The sequence below is a fragment of the Osmia lignaria genome, chromosome 4, assembly GCF_051020975.1.
Source record: "Osmia lignaria lignaria isolate PbOS001 chromosome 4, iyOsmLign1, whole genome shotgun sequence".
Taxonomy (NCBI): Eukaryota; Metazoa; Arthropoda; class Insecta; order Hymenoptera; family Megachilidae; genus Osmia; species Osmia lignaria.
The window spans coordinates 8,525,084-8,546,524 of record NC_135035.1 but is presented as its reverse complement, the minus strand read 5'-3'; the positions used below and the strand labels follow the sequence as shown (position 1 = coordinate 8,546,524).

General features: G+C 44.4%; 1 protein-coding gene across 11 annotated transcripts in view; it reads left to right on the top strand.

Moving 5' to 3' along the window:
* The window catches only part of by (focal adhesion protein tensin), a 117,612-nt gene that overhangs the window by 27,955 nt on the left and 68,216 nt on the right, over nucleotides 1-21,441 (top strand). For 8 of the 11 annotated variants that reach the window (XM_034322519.2, XM_034322516.2, XM_034322520.2 and 5 more), the window contains exons 2-3: nucleotides 15,698-15,806; nucleotides 16,199-16,236. The exons of 1 other annotated variant lie outside the window; for it this stretch is intronic. In XM_034322519.2, coding sequence (XP_034178410.2) covers nucleotides 15,698-15,806; nucleotides 16,199-16,236 — 147 coding nt within the window. Of the gene's footprint in view, nucleotides 1-15,697; nucleotides 15,807-16,198; nucleotides 16,237-20,687; nucleotides 21,429-21,441 lie in introns of those variants that run through there. 2 more of the 11 variants (XM_034322529.2, XM_034322526.2) reach the window with 1 other exon arrangement.

Here is a 21,441-nt window from a genome sequence, read left to right as displayed (position 1 = left end):
CATTTTATCATAAGACACGTTGGTTGTAATATCTTAGCATAAAATTTCGCAGTGAAAAATTATCTAGGAATACATATATATTTTTTATTTTCAATAGTCATACATAAAGATAAGTATGATTTTGACCCAAAAAGGGGATTGTTTATTGGTACACCAAATGTAGGTTTATTCTATTCAAAACAACAAGTGTTGCAAGCATTTCTGATTATTGAAACGCTAAGGCTAACAGCTGTTCCACTTACAGTGACACATTACAATGCAGCATATTTTTGCATCACTGGTGTGATAATCTGAAGGCCGTATGGAATCGCGAACGAGTCTTATCAAGTCGTTTTGAAATTTCAAAAACGTTGTTGGTTCGATAACGACGAAAAGGAAATCGCTATTGTTCGAATACAGCGATGAGCGACGATCTGATAATCGAGTAGGTTCATTTACACTAGCTCGTTGAAATTCTGTTAATTAACGACAAAATGTTGTGCCACGGTTACAACCTTTTTACCGAGCATGATTCTTCTGCACACCGGCTCGATTCGGTGGCCTTAATTAATTCGACGCGTCCAATTTGCTCGCCTCTTGTCGATCGACAACGCCTATTACAGTTATGACGATTCCGTTGGCTGCTACGAGGCCCGGCAATTACCGCTAATTATGTATTCGAAAAACGGCGCTCCATTCGCGCGAAACGAATTCCTATCAGACTGCGTTTGGAAGACAGTTCCATAAATTATATCGTGCTTTGACCCCGGTGAATTATTATACCATGTGATTGCTATACATTTTCTATTATTCTATTTTTAAGATTTTCTAATGAAACCTGGCATGTGTAATATATTTAACCCTTTGTGGAACAAGCATTCCTAGACTCGATAGAATTTTTTTATTTAAACCAAATGGAATATTTTTTTTACATATCAACAGAGTGTCGATAGACTCTGTTCGTCGTGAACTCATTAGCAATCAGATATCATGGAAAGTCCCACACAACATGGACGTGTATTAAAATTCCACCGCGAGCAACGAAGTGTGGCAATCGAGGATTTTTCGGTGTTGACGGGTTTAGCGAACATTCTAACCACGATTCTACACTTCTATTTCCCTTACCCGAGATCCAACGATAACCTCACAATGGCTTAACTGGCCGGTCCGCATGAGAAACGACATTACGTAATTCGATCATTTGCATCGATGATACATCGTCGACAATGGATCTGTAGGTCGATTTGAATGCGAGTTGTCGCGGATGGAACGGTCGATAATTATGCATCTCGCAAAACGATCTCTAACGAGATACGAACACGTGTAAACGTGTACAGATATGGATCCTCCGTAGAATCATTTAGGAATCGGTAACAACAGAATTTTCATTATGTTAATCCCTGTAGAAATTATCGAAAGTACGCGACACGAATTCGGCGATTCACGAGCATTGGACTCTAGGTTTCATACGCGACGGGACCATTATTGGAAATTCAAAGATCATGAAATTTAATGGCAGCTTTTGAATTAATAGTTGCCATTTGCATTCATGAGCTCGTTGTATCACTTATATTTTTCGGGGATGAATTTCCAAACCCGCGATTTTAAGTATGTCTACACAGACTTTCATTTGTCAAAAAATATTGAATAAAATTTTTTTATTGTTAACCAAAGGGACTCTCGAAAGTTTGATGGCCCAGGCACGAGACATCTTGCTCCTGCACATTTATCGACTAGGACCTATTCATAATAATCCCTGGTTCGCGAAATTCATCTTCATCGCGAAAATAGGAATACTTGAAGCGTGAGATTTGTCAAGCGATTCTAGGCGCACAGGTGCGCGCATTAATTCCTCTAAATTGCGGTCCGCTTGAGAAACACTCGCGTGTCTCGGGGCTCGTTTACCCGCGGGTCAACGGGCTACGCGAGGCAGCGATGCAACCGAGCTGGATTGATGTATAACGCGCGCACAGCGAGGCGTGTCCTGAAAGTACGGTAATCGACGGTAGAGAATTTTGCTCAAGGATTAATGTCCTCTCAGCCAGTCGGGCCGAGGTGCTTCGTCTTCCTAGTCCGTTCATGTTTCATAATCGGCGAGGCTGTACAGCCAGCAGAATTTATTTCAGTCGACGCGAGGATTCGGATCCTTCGGATGAATTTTTAAATTTTCCTTATCATCCTGCGTTGAACGGTTCGAAAGAATCACGATTGCAGCGCAGTTACATGAAATTGCTTTTACTTGTCGGCAACACGCGACGACCAACTCGCTTCTCCGCTTCGCTAATCTTCCTCCGAGGCCTGCCAGCTAATTATCCCGTGGACCGAACGAACGGTGCTCTTCTGCGATTCACGCGGCACCAATAACGCCGGAAACGAGTTCATCTCGAAGACGTTGCGTGACTTACAAAGCGCGCTTCGTCTTCTGACGACTGGGCTCGGATTGAGTCATTTGTGGTTGAATGAGAAAATTAACAGAATAACAGAGAACTCGAGATCGAACAAATAAATCCCTTTGTCCCCGAGCGAACCGTGCTGAATTACCCGGTATTATTGATCATACAGCGTGTATCTGACCCTAGAATACGGCTTCGGATGGTAAATTAGCTTGTCAGTCAATAATGATTGACAGAATAACATGGCCCCTACGCAATTTTAGATCCAACGTCAACATCGACCGGCAACGCTCGTAATTCGACTCGTTAAGCGGATCCATTAAGAAGATATTGGTACCGTCGGTGTCGTCATCGAACCAACTCGAGGACGTACGTTTTTTCTCGCTAACCATTCCACTCGTTACACGCTAAGTTCGATGGAATCGAGAAAAAAAAGTAATGATTGTACATGGAAACCGTCGACAGTAGTCTTTCTCATGCGAGTTTATCAACCTCGTGGCTAAAATTTCAACATCGCCTAGACGCATTCTTTCGACCGCCATTAGTGTGATTGAACCCGAGAAGAAAGAAATGTAGTTTTTTTTCTGTATGCAAAGCACTGACGTGGTGCACAAAAGAATTTTAATAACGATGGGCCACATGTTCGCAATAGCTTTGATCATTGAGACTTCTTTTACGATGATCATCCTCCACGTTCAAATTAATCAATCTCATTTTATTTGACTCTTTTCCTGAAATTATCTCATGAAAGATCAACCAATCGATGAAGTTATAAATTTAATTCATTTGGGTCAGAGCTAATCAAACTCGTTTCGCGAAGAGTGGTTCGGGAACGATTTAATCGATTCCCGTTGTTTCAATTGGACCCCGGTCGTAAAGTAATTGAAGGTTTAATTCATTTAGTCGTTCGTGGTTATCGATGCCTCGTCGATATTTCATTCGGAACCGGCGTCATTGTTTATCGCGATCCAGCGAGAAGTTCACGGTAAACGATCGTTGCTAAAGCGAACGTCGTTTAGCCGTTTAAAATAGTGATTTACGAGCTGCGATCGATATGCTGCGAGCTCTGTTAGGGATTCGCGTGACTACACACGCGGGAACAGAGACCCTGACAATGAGATCTATTCGGCATCCATTAGAAGCATAAATGTAGTCGCGTTGAGATCATGTTAACAATAGTACAGGGATAAAAGATGATCCCTGAAAGTTTTAACGTCCAAGAGTTTGTACAATGGACAGGAATTCCATAGGGACCTTGAACTTTCATTCGCACGGGATTCGAATCGCCTTGAATTAGAGCCACTTTTTAATTCGTACCAATTAGTGGTGACAACGAGAACGCGACGAACCCGTCGACACCAATCAGCCGACAAAATAGTTACGAGGTCGTGACTAGTTGTCTGTTGTGTGTTGAACGCCTTCGTGACTTGCCGTGTGTATTTCTCAATTTCAAACCTCCTGTCTGCCCGATTCAATTAGCAAGTTTGTGCAAAACTCACGTGTGAAATACGACGATACTGAAAACACAATCCTCGATGGATTGTTACAAATTGGAATCAAACTGCTTTCGAGTTACCATGATTCTATCAATGGTTTATGGTGGTTCGAAATTCTTGCGAGCGTGGCAAATAAAAAATTGTAGAAATTAAACGATTAATTTATAGAAGTCTTAAGAGTGTTAATTAAGGAGGTCAAGATAATAAAATTGTAAGACAAGGGTTTATCTTCGATCTTCCAGTGATTTGTTACACAACATTTATACGATTTCATAAACATCGTATATCGTTTGCTCGGTGGAGTAATCAGGTATTACTTGAAGAGGTAGGATTCAATGTTAAACGAAACCGATGATCGTTTCAAGTCGCGTCTTCCTTTCGATATTTCACGATCGTGCGAGCATAGAGAGAGAGAGAAAGGGACAGGCGGATGGAAGGAAGGCGGTGGGTCCGAATATGGGACACTGCAATTACGCAGAACGCAAGTATTATTACGTTACATAACCGGCCGATCGAGCATAGGCACGTCACGAGTGTCTGACTTACGATTTTCCATGGAAAGAGAGAGAGAAAGGCGGTGAATTAACCTCCCATCGTGCTTAAACTCCATGGGTATCATCAACTTTCATGATACATACTCGCCTGTAACGTTACACATTTTGCAATAACAACGTCCCACGGAATCGTACGTCAAAATTATACGTTCTGAATTTTTCGCCGAGGAAACCGAAAGCTTTTATTAATGATGAATTATCGTGTGGCGAGTTCCAGAAATAGCTAATTAAAACTTCGGAGTATACGTTCTTGCTTTGCATAAAGGCGGGTTTCCTTTTTGCCTTGAGATATGCACTCTCACTGCTTGCAAACTTGAAGAATTTTTCTAATATTCTGCTTGAAATACTTCAAATTACATTGTGTTAATTGGCACCGATACGAAGATATTTTTCCAATTCAGTAAACAAGCATGTTGTTCAATTTAATAAATCTGACCAGTTAAAGATCTTCGACCCTGAAGACCTCGCTGTCGCTGTTAATTACCGATGCCAGATAATTCGTATTCGCGGTTAATTAACGTTGTGCTTCGTGTTCCCGAGGATCAGTGTACGTCGAACGCATCGAAAATGGCCAACACAATGTGCGTACCGATTACGTAACCTCTGGTCATAGTGTGCAGCTATGCGAAACGATCTCCCGACAGATGCGATGCTTCTTTGTTCGTGATTGGTATGTCTTGTGCGCCACGTGGAGACGTGAGTAACCCATAGGTGCGTACGTGAAGCGTTTTCTGAATGATCTCAGGGTTGCGGGAGGTTTCGGTGAATCGCGACGAGTTAATCGAACCGCCTTCAAATACCCAAGGCTTCAAAAACAGTTTCATTTCTGACTTTATTTTAATTATACTATAATTTAATTTATTCTAATTTTCAAATTACGATTCCTCGTGATCGTTGGCTAAAAGCCACCGAACCTTTTTTTTTCTTAAACAGCACAGATAGTTGCTTTAGTAAAACCGATCGAACGATCGGTATTACGCAAGCGTCACTCGGGATAATTCAAATCGTTCCGCGTTCATTGGTGCTCTGCTCTGTCATTATCCTACTTTTGTTACATGGCGCAAGGCAGGACATTCTTACACGGTCAGATAGAAAATTATTTTAATCCAAACGACTCGGGAGTGGACGTTTATCGGGCAGAACTGGCGCGCGAAAAAATTCGCCCCAGGCTAAGGTAACACGACCAGGGGAAAATTAGAGGGGTTCCAGTATGAAACGTTTAGCGATCGACTAATATTTACTTAGATCTCTAATCCTCGGGCACTGGAAGAGTTTCATACGTGAAGGATTGAAAAGATAAATGTACCGTTGAGTACAAGTGTACTTTGGTAGAGAACTATATATTACGGTAAAATATTGAAAACAGAATAGTTTTAGAGGTATCTCAAATCAAGTGTAGCGATGCACATGCACTTTTTTTATAAATCGATTTTTGCACTTTTGGTTCTTTTAGAGATTCTATATAAGATTTTTTTAATTCTTTGTATTCAGGGTGTTCTGAAATTAGTCATAGAAATTTTAACGACTCGGATGTTCTTTATCTAAAATATAATTAAAACACTTGTTTCGTTTCTTTCTACTGCCTCGTTACGTACGGCATGTGGTAGATGCTTGCGCTTTAGAGGACGATGGTTCTAGGCAGCACGAGCAAAAGAGGCACTCGTGGTTGAAGGGGTTGTTAGAACGCACGAAGGACCGTGGAAGATAAGTCTGAGGCTGATTTAATTAGCGATAAGTAATTACGAGGCTAGCGTTAGTTAATTGTCAGCTAGGAGTACATTATTTTCTATCCTGGCGTAAATTATTATACACGTGTACCCTTATTATGATTAGAATCTCCTACTCGTTTCACTTCGCTTTCTCTTTATATCGTTTTAAAATAAAACCAGGAAACATTATTCAAAATATCACAGCTATAATCGGTCAGATTGACCGAACTGATGTTACACGTACAAAGAATATTTTATCTATCTATTAGCACTCTAAGTTCTTTTTTAAAAAACATTGCCACGATACTATTGCAAAATATTTGCAAACAGACGTCCACTTTGCACCGCGGTGTCAAAAGCTTTCGAATTCCCTGGTAGATCGGGAATCATGACGCGGAACGCGATCGTGATCGGTGACTCTGTAATAACACCGGCGCCGAGGACAGCTGTTCCCCGAGCGTTTGCCGAGAACTCGAGGAACGTTTCACATGGTGGAAACTAGGAAAGTGGAGCGGCCGCTCGGGACCCCGGAAGACGAGGGCCAGCGGACGAGAGGAGAATCATAAAGCGTGTCTTTCTCTTCGCAGCCGTGAATAACGCGTCCCTTGAAGTGGCTCTCGACGACAAGAGGAACACTCGTATGCTCGACGTCGTTAAGAAATCGAGGAAAGAGTGTAAACGACGACGGACGTATGAAGAGTTAATTGCAAGAAACGCGGAAATCGATGAGTGAAAAAAAATGGTTGTTCGCCTTGAAACTTCTTTACTATAGCGCGGATAAAAAGACGTTCGAAGGAAGGAGGTTACTTCGTTTATTAGAAAACTTTGATAATTTATAAGTTACGGCGGAACACCCTCGAAGACAATACCCTTAATAAATTATACCGATCTTAAGCTTTCTAATATCTCGTTTGATAATGTACGAAGAAGATGTTAGAGACTCGAAGGTATTTAAATACAATTTCGAACTACGCCCCTCGCGGCTAGGGGGTTGCTGTCAGAAAAATTACGACCGTCTGTGAAACAAACGAGTTATCGGTCGCCACAAAGAACGCCATGCAGGCTTTGTTCGAGAATGGTGTCTGGAGCCGCGTGGATGGCCGTCAACTCGTCCACGGATAAATTCCACGACGACGAGGGCGTCTGTAACGAAGGGCCGCGAGAAGATTTATACGGTGCCTTCCTCCCATATGCGCATCGAACGAGGATTATGATGTTTCCAAGTAACACACGCCCTACACGAGGACACGTGTGGCCTTCTATGCGTGTCTTCTTCCCTTTTTATGGCGCTATGCCGACCTCGATGGTGGCATGTTAGGAAAGGAACAGGGTTTAGATACAAAACTTTGGATCCAATGGGTTGGAGATTAATTATAAAAATAATGAATCACTCTATGATGGCTCATTTTGATATCGAGTATAATATTTCAAATAAAATAAATAGGATGTAGGGTAGTTTAACTGGATACTTAAAAAAAGATATAAGAAGTTGAATCTGATGGTTAAAGCCTTGTATACTCGCTTGGAACAGCTCGGACCATCGTAATCCGGCTGGCGCGTACCTTTCCTTTTCCTCGTTGCCACGGGGCGAAATTTTATGTATCCGGCTCGTTTGATTCGCGACGCGCGATAAATTCGCATTTACTTCGATAGAGGAGCGGAAAAAGGGAGTGTAATAACGCTGGATTTATACACTCCGCGCGGGCTGTACACCTTCTCGCATTAGAAATACGCTCCAAAGCGAAGAGCGAAACGTGTAACGCCGGATTTTACGGGTCCGAGATTTAGGACTCCGTGGTGGGTTTCACAAGGTGTGCCATTTTTCAGCGTGCCTGTTCGCTGGCTTATTGGCCCGTTCGCTCGTTTCGTTCAGGTAACAGATTCAAGAGAGCAACATACGCGGGGTGACACAAAAATGCAGGAATTTCATTCTTATAATTTTATTACATCCATCAAAGAAAATAAGAAATATCCGAAATCGCATATCCGAGATTTGTTGAACACCCTGTGTAAGAGAAATCATGATCGACCAAATAATCTCGAGCCGTTTGTCATCGTTAGCTAAAACCGCGAATCCGAACCGCTCGCAGATGAGATTACCAGTTTGGCGTAATAGTTTCGAAGCTGTTTCTCCTCGTTTCACTTTGGTCGTAGTCGAACAGTGGCATCGAGGTCGATTCGTTTCTCTGACAGACTCAATACGGACTCTGTGAACTTCTTTTTGTTGCTCTTCTCCGGGTCACTGTATTATCTGCGCTGTACGTTACAGCATTATTGATAACGATGATGAAATATGGTTTGCGAAATCGTCGCATTTGCTTGATCGTATTTGTACAGTCGCGTCGTTTATTAAATAAGATCTAGAAACTGGTGATTCGTATGAAAATTATATTCAATTCAGAGATAAATATTGCAAAGCAGAATTGCGAGAGACTTTCTCGTCTCTTCGGTCAGTGCCATTCTTATCACCGTCTGGAGAAGGTTGTTATTCAATAGATATTCAACAAGTCATAATTGAAGTATCACGCCTGTCTTCCTGTTATTGCCTTCAATAGACGATGTATCTTCGCAGGAAATTCTGATCGTAGAATAATTTTTGTTAAAAAGGAGAAGACCGTGGGAAGCAAAACTCCGAGCAATAATAAATCAGTACGCTCTCAGAATTCTTCCGATAAATCAATCGTTTAGGATGGTTGTTGAGACGCGATTCCGCGAAAGGTACACGTCGTAAATTTCGAAAATTTGTGTGGTCCCTTGAAACTTCGGTATTCATCGTAGCAGCTGGTAATCCCCGTGTATCCTTTATTTTTCTCCGGAGACGGTGATTCGGGATGCAAGGATTCCTTGCAGTCCCGTGATGAATGACGAACACATTGGTACCGTGACAGTCGGATCGCAACGGGGAAAAAGTATGATAGCAGAGGCGATGTCGAGGCTTATCTTACCGCAACGAGCGCGTGTTCGAGTGACTTTGAACGATTGGATCCTTTGCTCCGGGAACGGGAAGAAAAGTCGATTAATTTGACCGGCTGCAAAACGGTTCCACGTTAACGCAATAATTTTTCCTTATCTAAATCAGTCGAGCAGTTCCTCTTTCGCTATTTTACCGAAGCGGAAGCGAGGAGTCCTAACAAGCGCTAGATTACCCGAAGATTAACTCAGCATTGGGTTACCGTTCCCGCTAAAGTTCCCATTTACCACCCACGCCTCTCCGTCGTTTAAAAGAGAATTTTATCCCGTTCAATCTGCCGGTTGCGAGCTTCTGTGCCGAATTTTTCGCACCGGTTGACGCGCAAAGGCGCCGTTGACGCGCTTGTATTCAATTGGCGGCGATCGCGAACACTCCCACGCTGAAATCCGCTCGCTAAATGAAACCGGTCGAAGGGAAGAGGCTGGTCATTTCGCGTTTCATTCGCCTAGCTGAATCGCCAGGCCGTGTTGCACGTGCAACGTAATCTCCATCGGCGTGTCAAGCATCAGCGTTGGGCTTCGTTATCCGCGTGTATCTGGATCTTTCAGCGAGATCTAGCCGCTCGTCTAACCGCGTAGATGGCACGATCGTGCCGGTGCAATTCGAGTTCTCCGTGTCAATAATATCTCCGGTTGCATCGTGATGACGATGGGGAAAAATGTCTTGACTGTTCTCGCGTAAGAGGAGATTCGAATCGGGATAGACTGCGGTAGCTAGCAGCGTTAACGGTGGTCATTCTCGCTGAAGCGGCTTTTATTTCGATCCTTCTGCCTCGGAGGATCGAGTAATGATCGATATGTAGATGTTGCACGTTCCTTGTGTAAAGGAATGCGGATTCCATCTTCGATGCGAGGGATAATTTATCAGTCGAGTGAAAAGCTGAAACTACGCGTTGGTTCATTTACAATACGAGAACTTTCATGACAATTTTACAATAACGAACCGCGAAATGGGACGCGTACGAAGGTCCGTGTAATTCTATGAAACTGAGATTCATTATTCTTTGTTCGTTTTCCCTAAACTGGAATAAAAAATCAGAATCACAGCCCCGGACGAGGCAGTTCCATTTTCGGTTTAAAATCCTCTCCTTTTTCCAAGTACCTCGTTCAGCGATGAACAGTATCGCGATGTACTTTGTAAAAAAAACCCCTCGTTTCGCTGAATTTTTTTCCGCGAACAGGCACACAGCCGTGTAGAATCGCGGCGTTTCGGCCGCGAGCAGAACTATAACTCAGAAAAGTCGGAGTCGTGGGTCAGGTCATCGGCATTCCGGGCGCGGCGTCCGAATAAAAAGCACTAGAAAGAAAAAGAGGAGGGTAAACAGCGAGATAAAAGGTGGAAGGAGGATCGAGAGATGGGTACGGTCTTGATTGGTAATCCCTGGTGCCAACGGCGTGGTAAATCCGTGGCGGAAAGGGAACGAAACCGAGGAGAAACGATACGGGACTTGGGTGTGCGCTCGGTTGATCGAAGGAGGAGCGCAAACGAGCACCGAAAATTTATTCGCGCACGAATAAATTTCCATTCGAAGCCAGCCGCTTGGACATCGGGGTCGGTATGCGTTAAGATCTCGCGGCAAATTTAGGCAAGAACATCCTGGACCTTTCATAAATCACTCGGTTTTAGGCTGTCTCGTATCAATCGGCCGATTTTGATAAAAATCATTAAAAGGCACCGTTTCTTTGGTGTTTCGTTAAATTACCACGGTGTTCGAGCAAACAGGTCGCGGATGTTCGTTCCGTCACGATGGCGGACGAGCAGGCAGATGCAAACCGTACGCTTCTGCAGTTTGTTTGAGCTCTCTGAGACTCGCTGTTCTCAATCCTGGCCTCGATAATTCTTCGTCCCTTGCCGTCCTCCTTCTTCAGCATCTTTCACGGTACAGCTCCTCCTCTATTCCGTACACGACTTCCAAGCGGTGTAACGCGATCGTAGAGAGATGTTTTCGAGGAAGTACGCTGGATTTAAAGCCACCGTACCATTCAAGCTCCAACGGACGGTACAAGCCTCTTCCTGTGCACGCTCTATCATCCGCGCAAAGATGTTGTCGTTCGATGCATTAGCCTCGTTTATATTCATCTTTTCTCCGTTGCACACGTGGTTTCTATCGCGTTAGACCACCCTGTTAAATCGTATTTCAACTCGATCGACGACTGACACTCCTACGGAGAGCTTCTTTCTGCCTGTCCCTCTCGTATTCCCCTTTTTCCAGCTCGATGAATTTGTATTTACGAGCCCCGCTACTCGGTATCGATGTATCTAAAGCTTCCAGCTCATTTTTGTTCAGCTGATGGTAGGATGTTTTTCGCATACGTACAGATTACTTCTGTCTCAGTCCTGTAGGAAAATATCACCACCCTCCTGTGAGGATTATAGAATGTATAGAATCAACTGAATTTTTCTCAGAGTCACAAATAACAAATTGGGCGTTTTTGTATCTCTAATCTGCAATTTTTAAGGATTAAATTTTGTCAGAATTCTATTGGAACGAAACTTCGCTTTTAACGAGAAACTCCATAAAATCAGCATGCAGACGTCATTATCAATACCCGCGCCTAGAGCCCCGACGATAGTCTCGCGTAATCGCGCGTTCCGTGGCACTTAGCGAGGGGATAAAAACGTCTCTTTGAAGGCAGACTGAAAGAATACAGCGAAGAAGAGCAGGGGAGACACGCGAACGGGAGAAGGAGAGAAAGAATATAATATATGTGATCTCTCGGTACGGGTATGTCTTTGTATCTACGCGGTTAATGCGAGCCGAAGTGTTCCGAGTCAAAGCGCAAACACAACCCGACAAAGCGGCCTCTGTTCCAGCTCTCGTCCTGCTCCGAAGCTTCGCCTTCGTTCCTTTCTACTCTTTCGAACGCTTTTGCAGCAATAAACCGTTCGCGAACCGACCAACCGACCGATGTATCGTCCCGAACGGAACGCACTTAATTCCACTCGACTCGGTTGCCAGAACTTTGAACTCGTTCAACTTGATACAGAGTAGTTCGAGTGTCTCTCTGTGTCAGTTCCACGATCGCGAGCACCAGATAGGTAGCATTCCGTTAATTAACAACGATGCTGGAAATTGGGCTGAATTCGCTATTTCTCTCCCTGGAAATACAACAACCCGATCCTCCTTTGCAAGCTCTGATGTTAACTCGATGCTCGTCACGCTTGCTCGCTTCTAACCACGTTCCATCGCGTTTCCAACCTTCTCCATTGTATAGGGTGTCTCAGCCATGGTACAGTACCAAACATGATAGATTTCCCTTGGAAAAATGGCAATCTCCCCATCTACTTAGGCTTCCAAGGGTTCACGCGTTCTCCACTACCCCCATAAGTATTCTTTTCTCCTTCTAACACACTTTTAATATTAGTATCGTGAAAATTAAAATCCTGAAAATTCCTGTGATGCAATTTTTCTCAGGGAAGTCTACTTTGCTCGATACTGTACATTCAAAGATGGGGTGGTTTCTTGTACCACGATCACTGGAGCGCCCTGTACGTTGGGGTAAGTTGATTTTAGACGAATGTATTCGTAACATTTCAAACCAACGAGCCATCCGACGTCCTTTTGCCAGGTTACGTCCGAGGTGTGCAGCTTTGATCTAATCGAGGTCCTCCAAGTTGAAATTGGCTTCCCGCGTGAAGCGCCGATCACAATGGGCGTAAAGGGAAATTGGATTTATGGAGTGAGAGGCGCTCGTCGTTACCACTTCAAAGGATCTATCCGATGATCAGGTCCATTGTAAATATTGTCTATGATAATACTGAATGATTTTATACGAGCACTACGAATATTCAGATCTCGAGAAACAAAATTTCTTGTCTTAAATCGGAATTTTACGATTCGATACGAATTTCCGGTCCACGGAAAAACGCAATCGCGACACTGTCACGGCTATTAAAATTCCAAGTGTCAGTTGATCCGATTACTCTCTTTGAAACTCTTCTTTCCCCCTTGGGATCGAATCAAATGCTGAATTTGTTCTGTCTTGACGCAATTCTCGTTTCGCATGCTCCGTTGCGTTATTGCGTTTCGATGGTACACAAGGGGTTGATGGGGTTGTAAACCTAGGAATGATTTGACTATTCGAATAATTCTCCCAGTCAAAATATTCGAATTTTTATAAGAGTTCTACTTATTGCCGGTAAGAAAAAAGGATTTGCATGGGTCAATGGCGACCTCGACCTCGAGGCAGATCGCGTTCCCGGAGAAAGGTAAAAAGGGGAAAGAAGATAGAGGTGAGAGCGCAGCTGACTGACTGGCACGTAATGAACGATCGCAGGATTTTCAATGGATTCCCTTGAAGATTAAAGATCAATTAATCGTACGTGATCAATGGCGCCGGTTTATTCGTCGGGCATCAAAGGTCACTTGTACTAATGAATCCAGCAATTAGTTATCGAGATACGTACACGTATTTACGATCATCGACCGCAACGAGATGGAATTAAGTTACCGTGAAATCGTAAGACCGCAAGAAACGTTATTGTTTTTCCATTGACGGGGCGAGGGTGATCGATAAATCGTAATCACGAATGGAAAGGATGAAATTAAGTAGCATTGAGATTCCACGGGAAACATCAATTACAGAACGATTGAAGTCTTTTGCGCAACTTTCATCGGAGATCGATTGGCTCGATGCTGGAACGAAATTATTTATTCAATCGTTTGCTTGCCAATTCCCATCGTTATTAATCATTCCACGATGAACGTGGAACTGCCGAGAATTTAAATAGCCCTGTCACTTATCATTTTCCTCCATAATCGAACCGTTTGAACTCTGTTTTCATGCTGCTGCAGTATAATGTATTAATATTGCATTCAGATAGACATGAATTGCAGATATTATCAAGCATTTCTTGAATTCAGAATACTATTTTAACGTATCCGTTATCATATTAGTGTCATCGTTTCATTTCTCAATTTGAACTCTCAATTTCTTACCTAATTGCAATTATAACGTGACATACTAAACAGAGTCCTTTTAAAAGTTAACGAATAGCAGAAATTTATTTAAAAAACCAATGCAACGAGATTCCGAGGTTTTTTTTCTATCGGTCTCCAAGGAACGATAATTGCAGCGAATATTTCTGTGTCATTGGTTTCACGCAGCCTGCAATTAACCCAATAGCAAAGAACACGCAACATTGGTCTAGCATTCCACGCACGTTCCCATACTTTCCTTATCACTACTTCGGCTTCCTCTGTGTTGCCGTTGCTTCCCATTCACCGGTACGATTCGCGCCTCTGGACAGCGAAATTTCTTAAACTTTAACGCGATAACGTTCAATTGATAAGCTTTTCAATGAGAATCCACCGTTTATCGTTTCCCCGTTTCGTTTTATCGAAGTTTCCCATACAGGGGCAACGGCACGTTCGTCCGACGTAGATTGTAAAATAGCGAGCCATTAAGAGAGACCGTAATATTTCGTAATTATCAGTTTTATCGCCTGGCCACGAGTCGCCGGTTAAATTATTGTCACCCGACGTTCGCCAAAGCACGGAGGCGGAAGAACGAGCTTCCTTATTGGTCACTGTATGCAAAAGCTGGCTGCATTCAATGTCATCGTAAACGTGGTCGCATATAGCCTCTGTTCTTCTTTTCTTTTATCGAACAATAAGCCGAGTTCTGATCGCTCGACCGACGCATACGCTTCTCCATTTCAAATTATTATTCGTTTGAAGGAGAACCGTAATCTTGGCGCGGCTGAATTTCTATCGAATCATATTACAAAATGTTATAAATATCAATGTTCTCAGTGAGCAGACTTCAAAGAAAATACTGAATCTGTCGATGATCCTAATAGTATCTCTTTGCGGGAAAAAGTCGCGGGAAAAAGCCAGTCGAGCACCATAGAGACGAATGGTAAACATTATAGAAATGCATGAGATGCGGAATATCGAAAGGCGCGATCGAATTCCCTGGAATCCGATTGAATAATTTGTCGAGGCTCGTGGAATCGCGGGGCAGCGATGTCGAACGATGTGGTTGGCTAAAATTTTGGCTCGTATCCCACATATTGTTTTCTGGGAATGCCGATCGATCGAACAACCTCGGTGAAAGCCTCTGGTATTCACAGGGAACAGGGAATTGGTTGTTGCGTGTACATAATCGGAACCTGCTCATCGCGCGTTCGTCTTAAGTGCCCGGAGCAATTACTTGTGCATAACTTCGCGAAGAATCTCTCTAAATAACGTGCGTATTCGTTTATGGGTCATAAACGAATTCAGCATTGATTCGAAATGAAAAAGAGCTGAGAAATATCGGTAGTTTCGTCTCCTTTAGATCTTCTAATGAATTTGGAGGTTTTTTCAAGAGAGACCCTCATCATGTTCGGTGTAATTTATTACGAGATTATGAATAGTAATTTCGAGTGGAAAAATGAATTTTTTCGGGACCAAAAACCTTGTTGAACAGAGCAGTTTCGTTTAGGACCGTCTAGACCTCGTTGAAGAGGTACTTGTGCGCTAATTAATCGTACCCATTAAAAAAATTCATGGAAAAAAGGACTGGACCATCGTGTATCAGAGGTTTGATAAATTTAATGCTACTTTTTTTATAGATTTTTAACACTAATCCAGTGTTTGTTTTGATTTCAGAGCGATTTTGAACCGCAATGTCACGTGTTCCGAACGAAGCAGCTGCGCAAGCCGCGTCCGTGCCATTTGTGCCATCAGGCGGTGATCAAACAGGCATCGTGCTGCAGAGGTGAGTCGATAAGTTCACTTCCTGTATCTTACATGCGGTCAGAAAGGGTTATGTCGGTAGGTCTGTTGAAACGGTGGATGGTAAGAAAGTTTGGGAAGAACCGAACGCAAAAAAGTGGAGGGTAATTCAAATACTTATTGATCGAGAACTTGTAAGGGCAACGAAAAATGAAAGAAGAGTTGTTTCTTTAAAAATTTTATTTTTAAAGTATAATACAAAAGTATCTTAGCCTACATACAATTATGAATTACATATTTCTATTATTCATTTTAATCTACTTTATCAGATACAAATTAATTTTTTAATTAATAATTATCAAAACCCGAAGATTCTTAAAACCTACTTTGTTTAAATCGAAAGAAAGTCCTATTAAAATTCTTTTATCGTTTCAGTCTGCAAGTACATCTGCCACAAGAGCTGCGAGGACAAGGTGAGTGACCATTACCAACCCTTCATCTTCGTTTTTTCGAACGAACAGCAATTAGATCGGTTGGACGACGCGTCATTTCGCGCGAATTAGCGTCCGCAATCAAGCCGGTGTCTTCTCGGAAACTTTGCGACAGAGGGAAACGTGGAGGGCACTTCCTCGTACACGGAGAGGCTCTCCCGAGCGAGCACGTTGTCGTTCGTACTTCCTGGTACTCAAACAAATCTCTCGTGCCTCGAACACGCGAAACAAAACGTTTCGAACAGACTCGACATCTCCGCTTTGCGTAGATCCATCGATGATTTTTCACGATTCCACGGTGATACGCGTCTGGTTCGCGGAATGGTACCGGAAGTAATCAAGGACCACGCTGAAGATCCCAGTTAGTAGATGCATCTTAATTCGAGCACGCCAGCAAATGGCGTGGTCGATGAGATTCTCGGTTCTTCGAAGTCTTTGTCGATACGATGACCACACGAGCGTGTGCGCGAGAGCGAACAAGCGTTCCAGTGGGAATAGACCCAGTCGTCTCGGTTTCAGTGTGTGAAACACGGTGTGGGTTCAGTCACCGGGCAGGGCACGAGCCTTACTTACCTTACCTTCTTCGTATCTTGAAGTACTCCTGTGTCACACTCGCGGTCATACACACACACACACATACACGAGTGTGCGCGCACACGTGTCGGACACAGAAAGTAGCGGAAGGATGAACAGTAGACATGGAGGAGAGAACGTGCCACGGACAGTAGGAGAGCACGACTTCCTTCTGTAAGTGGCGATACGTCGTTTGTTGCGAAGGTTTTGTGGCCACACCGCGAACAAAACGGTCGGCTACGATCCCTTTGATACGTCTATTTCGACGCCGGAGAGCTTCCATTACCGGCGGCAAGAATTCGCTCCGCTGGATCTCCTCTCAGGGCCGTCATGGTGAAAGTCGAGGAATCTCGTACAGCCTGTCTTCTGGCGATTAATGCTCGAACTGGTCCGAACATATTGGCTTTTTAACGCGTTAACGCATTAATTATCGCAAGGATTATCAGTAATTGGCGATTGGTAAATTTTCGATGAAATTACTGAAACTCGAGTAGCCGAATATCGATGCAGCTTGATTAGAAAAAGAAAGATAACGATCCTCGTGTAATTGGCGACCCGAGAGGCATTTCCCGATATTAATGAGTAGAGAAACATGGAACTAATGGGAGATCCGCGATCAGATACACCGCCCTTGCGAGTTATCGAATCATCGATCTTCTTCCTGTTCGGTATGATAGCGAGGCGAGCTGGCGATTCGGGCTTGTTAGGTTTACAGGCCTGTACACGAACGTTATTGCCCTTTCGTGGAGGCACAAAAGCAGCCGGTCCGTTCCGTTTCTTCCGTAGAAGAATTACGTGTAGGTCACGTTCGTTCTGGACGTTTTGAAATTCGAGGCAGCTCGAAGGTTTTTTCTAGGACTCGTCGCGTCATCTCTTCGCTCCGTCGCTCTGGTATTGTGTACGAATGTCGGACTTATAACAGTCTGTGATGTAATTCGTTACAGACACGGTAGCCACAGGAAATATTCGTTTCGTCGCCTTGAACTCGTGCCATCTCTCTTTGCTGGACCACCACGTGTGTGTTTGAAAATGAAAAAATTTCGCCAATTTCGAATGAATAATCGAGCAGAAATCAAGCACGAAAGCGTGACGATATTACAACGAATGCTTGATCATTTTCAAGCACTTCTGTTACGTTAGATCATCCAGATTTCTAAATTTCCGTTTAATGGCAAAATTGTCTTGGATAACTGATTCTACCAGCGGTACGCCAACAATTTCTCTACGCAATTTTTCTTCGACGTACTACTTAGGAAAAATGATGATATATCGTGTTCATCATGCTTGCTTTCGCCCGTTTACACAAACACGCGCGGCATTAAGCTGGAAATTGGCTAGAAAGTACAGCTATCTAGAGTCCCGTGTAACATTATAACGCTACCGTGTACACGAGCCAGCTATATGCATCGTGTCTCCTATCTCCACCAGATACCTCCTCGTCTGTGTAACGTATGTTGCGAGAAGGTATTGATATCATCGTTTCAGCCCTAACGCCTTTTCTCCTGGAACTGGAGCGAATACCAGCTGAGAACCGCTGGGACCAGTTAAACCGACGATATCATTCATCGAATATGGAGAATCAGACGTTTCTTTGAGATCGAAGCTCGTTGAAGTCTGATCAACTCGCTTCTATTCTCCTCCTAACTCCAGAGGAGTTGAGCCTTTGATGGACACTTTCGAAATTCGACCTAACACCATTAATTTCCCAAACGCCAAAAGCTTTGTGATCTAACAAGCCAAACTTCTCTTAACTTCCTGATCAATGCCCTCCTCTGTATCAGTTCCAATTCAATTGAACAGTTTCGAATATTTGATGGGATCGAACCCTTTTCGACTTGGATTCTTGAGTTCGTATTAAAATCGATACCACCGTTATAGGTCTCTCTCCCTGGTCCGCGCTCAATGTTCTTTCGCGCTAGATTCGTGTCACGTCGTTCGCTGATTCGCCAACTTCTGAACGCGTCCTTGTTCCCCGGTGCACGGTCACCTTTGCGGTTAAACTGGCTCGTGTAACAGGGAGGAGCAGTGAGCAGGAGCGACCAAGCCCTTTTAGCGGGCTCCAGGAGGCTGTTTAAACAGACGGGATACACGGCAAGAGGCTTACCAGCCCGGTCGCGAGAGGTGCATCGACCGTCCTGCCGTTGTAAACCGTGCTCGCATCTCGTCCTCGCCAAGTACGAAAGCCGTGGCTACCATACCTGGTGCTAGCACACCGTCCGTACCACCACTTCGACCTTCCAAGATTGTAAACAGCCGGCAAGAACCGGGGAAACCAGACGATGGGTAACGTTGCTCCCGGTTCTTCGTCCTTCTTCCTGCCTCTTCTTCTTCCATCTTCTTGCCTCCTCGCCGAGATGCGCCCAGCTGCAACGGCTCGATATATTAACCCTCTCGCTGCGACGCGCCTTTGACAAAATGCGCTCGATGACGACTCGAAATCACCTTCATTACAGCAATTAAAGAATTCTTCTTCCTGGAGCGTTCACTTTAATAGGGCACTTGTACACGCTCTCTCGCAGTGTCCAAATGAAAAAATGACTAGAAAGTATGAAAATGAAGAAATACAGAGAAGGATGGTTTTCGTGGCAACGATGACGAAGAATGGGCCCGGAAAGATGGAGGATCGTTGGTGCATTGTTTCCACTGGGAGGACACTGGAACCGTGTTGCCTCTGTGATGATACGTCATCTTTATCTCCTTTCTCTTTATTTTCAGTCGCGACTTTGCACCAAGAGATGATGCACCATCAGCAGCTCGGATGCGAGCTACCTTGATATCCTTGTTCGCGATGAATGCCAGATTGTTGGCGGTGTTGATTTAAGAAACGGAGATGAATAGGCGACACTTGGACGCTTGATGAAGGGAAACGCGACGAGAGGCGGGAACCGAAGGGAAATTTGAATTTCTTTTTTTCCTCTCTTCGCATTCGCGCGAGTTGGAACGCGTTTTCGAATCGCGGAAGGAAAATCGATGGGATCGCGTGCGAGGGATGTAACGGGATTCGGAGCGCGGGGTCGGGGCTGTCGATCGTACGAGGTAAGACGAGACGGTGAAGATAAAACGTGACGAGGAACGTTTCGAAAAAGAAGATTCGCGGTATCGTGACACTGACTCCGCGGCCGGTAACACAGGCCTAATGACTAATAACATCCGTGATTAAACGCGCCGCGAACCCGCGACACCGTGTCGCGAAAGTAGGCACAATTTACGGGGACACGCTGTATCCTCTGTACCCTTCTCCCGTCGATTTATTGCCATTATGGAAGGATCTATTATATCCTACCATCGGATAGATCTTCCTTAGCTACGGTGCACGTGCACGCGTCAGAGATGAACCTTGAACTTGCTTTATTGAGGCTTCGACGTTTGAGTGACATGTATATGTACTGTCATTCGGTGAGATTGAGTCGTCGTGAGATCTGATTCGAATGCTGAAGAGACCAAGTTCTTCGTGGACTGTAGGTGGTACGTATCAGGTCATTTGTTACAGCTGATCAGAGTAATAATTAGGAATTTTGAATTACGACCAGGGTAAATTTTAAAGCCGGTCGTTATTTGACGCTTCTATGCATGAATTATGAATCCACTATCATCCGGGGGAGATTGAAAGTGTGAATTATTTCGCGGCGCGATAACGAACTCACGATAAACAACGCCCCGTTGTCTATACATTACGAAATAAATGTATTCCGCGACAGGCGGTTGTGAGGATAAATCAGAAAGCGGTCGTGTATAATTCTTAGTGTCGTCGGTGTAACAGCGGGTTGTTAAAGATTCGACCACAAATTTTCTACCGGTCTGTCCGCGTATTTGGTGGGGTGTCTACCTGCGGCGATAGCGGATGGGCTCCGTGCACGCGCGATGCGGACCTCTCCAGTCCGCGAACAGCGCTCCAACGCGAAGGACGTGGGAAAGATCGATTCGTCGTTGCGTCTCGATCGAACAAACTCTCGTTATTCCTTCTTTCGATCGATCACAATTAACGCAATCACGAATTAGCCCAGTGATCCAGTGCTCTCTATACGCTACTCACGAAACACTTGTCCGAAACTGGCGCGAAATTTCAATTCCTTCAACTCGAATCGCGTTCTTCCGTCGAAACATCGTGACGGGGATGAGGCGAGTGAAAACTCGTCACGGTTTGTGAAGTGAAGAAGTGTCGGACCTGTGTTTCGAACCTGTTCATCCTGTACGAGGTGTCGGTCGACAGATATTTCGTTGTCCAAAGCCTCGGATACGTTCGATCGATGCGACGATAAAATTCTCGGGCAGCGTGGCGCGCGAACAAGGAATAAGCATGGCCAAGGCGGCATGGTCGTCGAACCCGAAGAGACACGGACGAAATTAGCCACGGCGTTGATCGTGCCGTGACCTTGACCGGTGTTGACCAACCTGACGAAAATCGAGAGTGGCGAGTCGGCCGAGGAGATTCGTAGCCGTGTGCCGAAGGACAGGTCGACGGAAGGGCGTACCGACCTGAGATGCGCCATTTTCGAGAACCGATGCGAGAAGGTGAACGATCCTTGGAGCGTTTCGCCGCAGACCGGTAATGGGATACCAGAGGTGACGGCAAGATGAACGGTCACGGTTCCACCAATGAGGTACTTGCGCTGC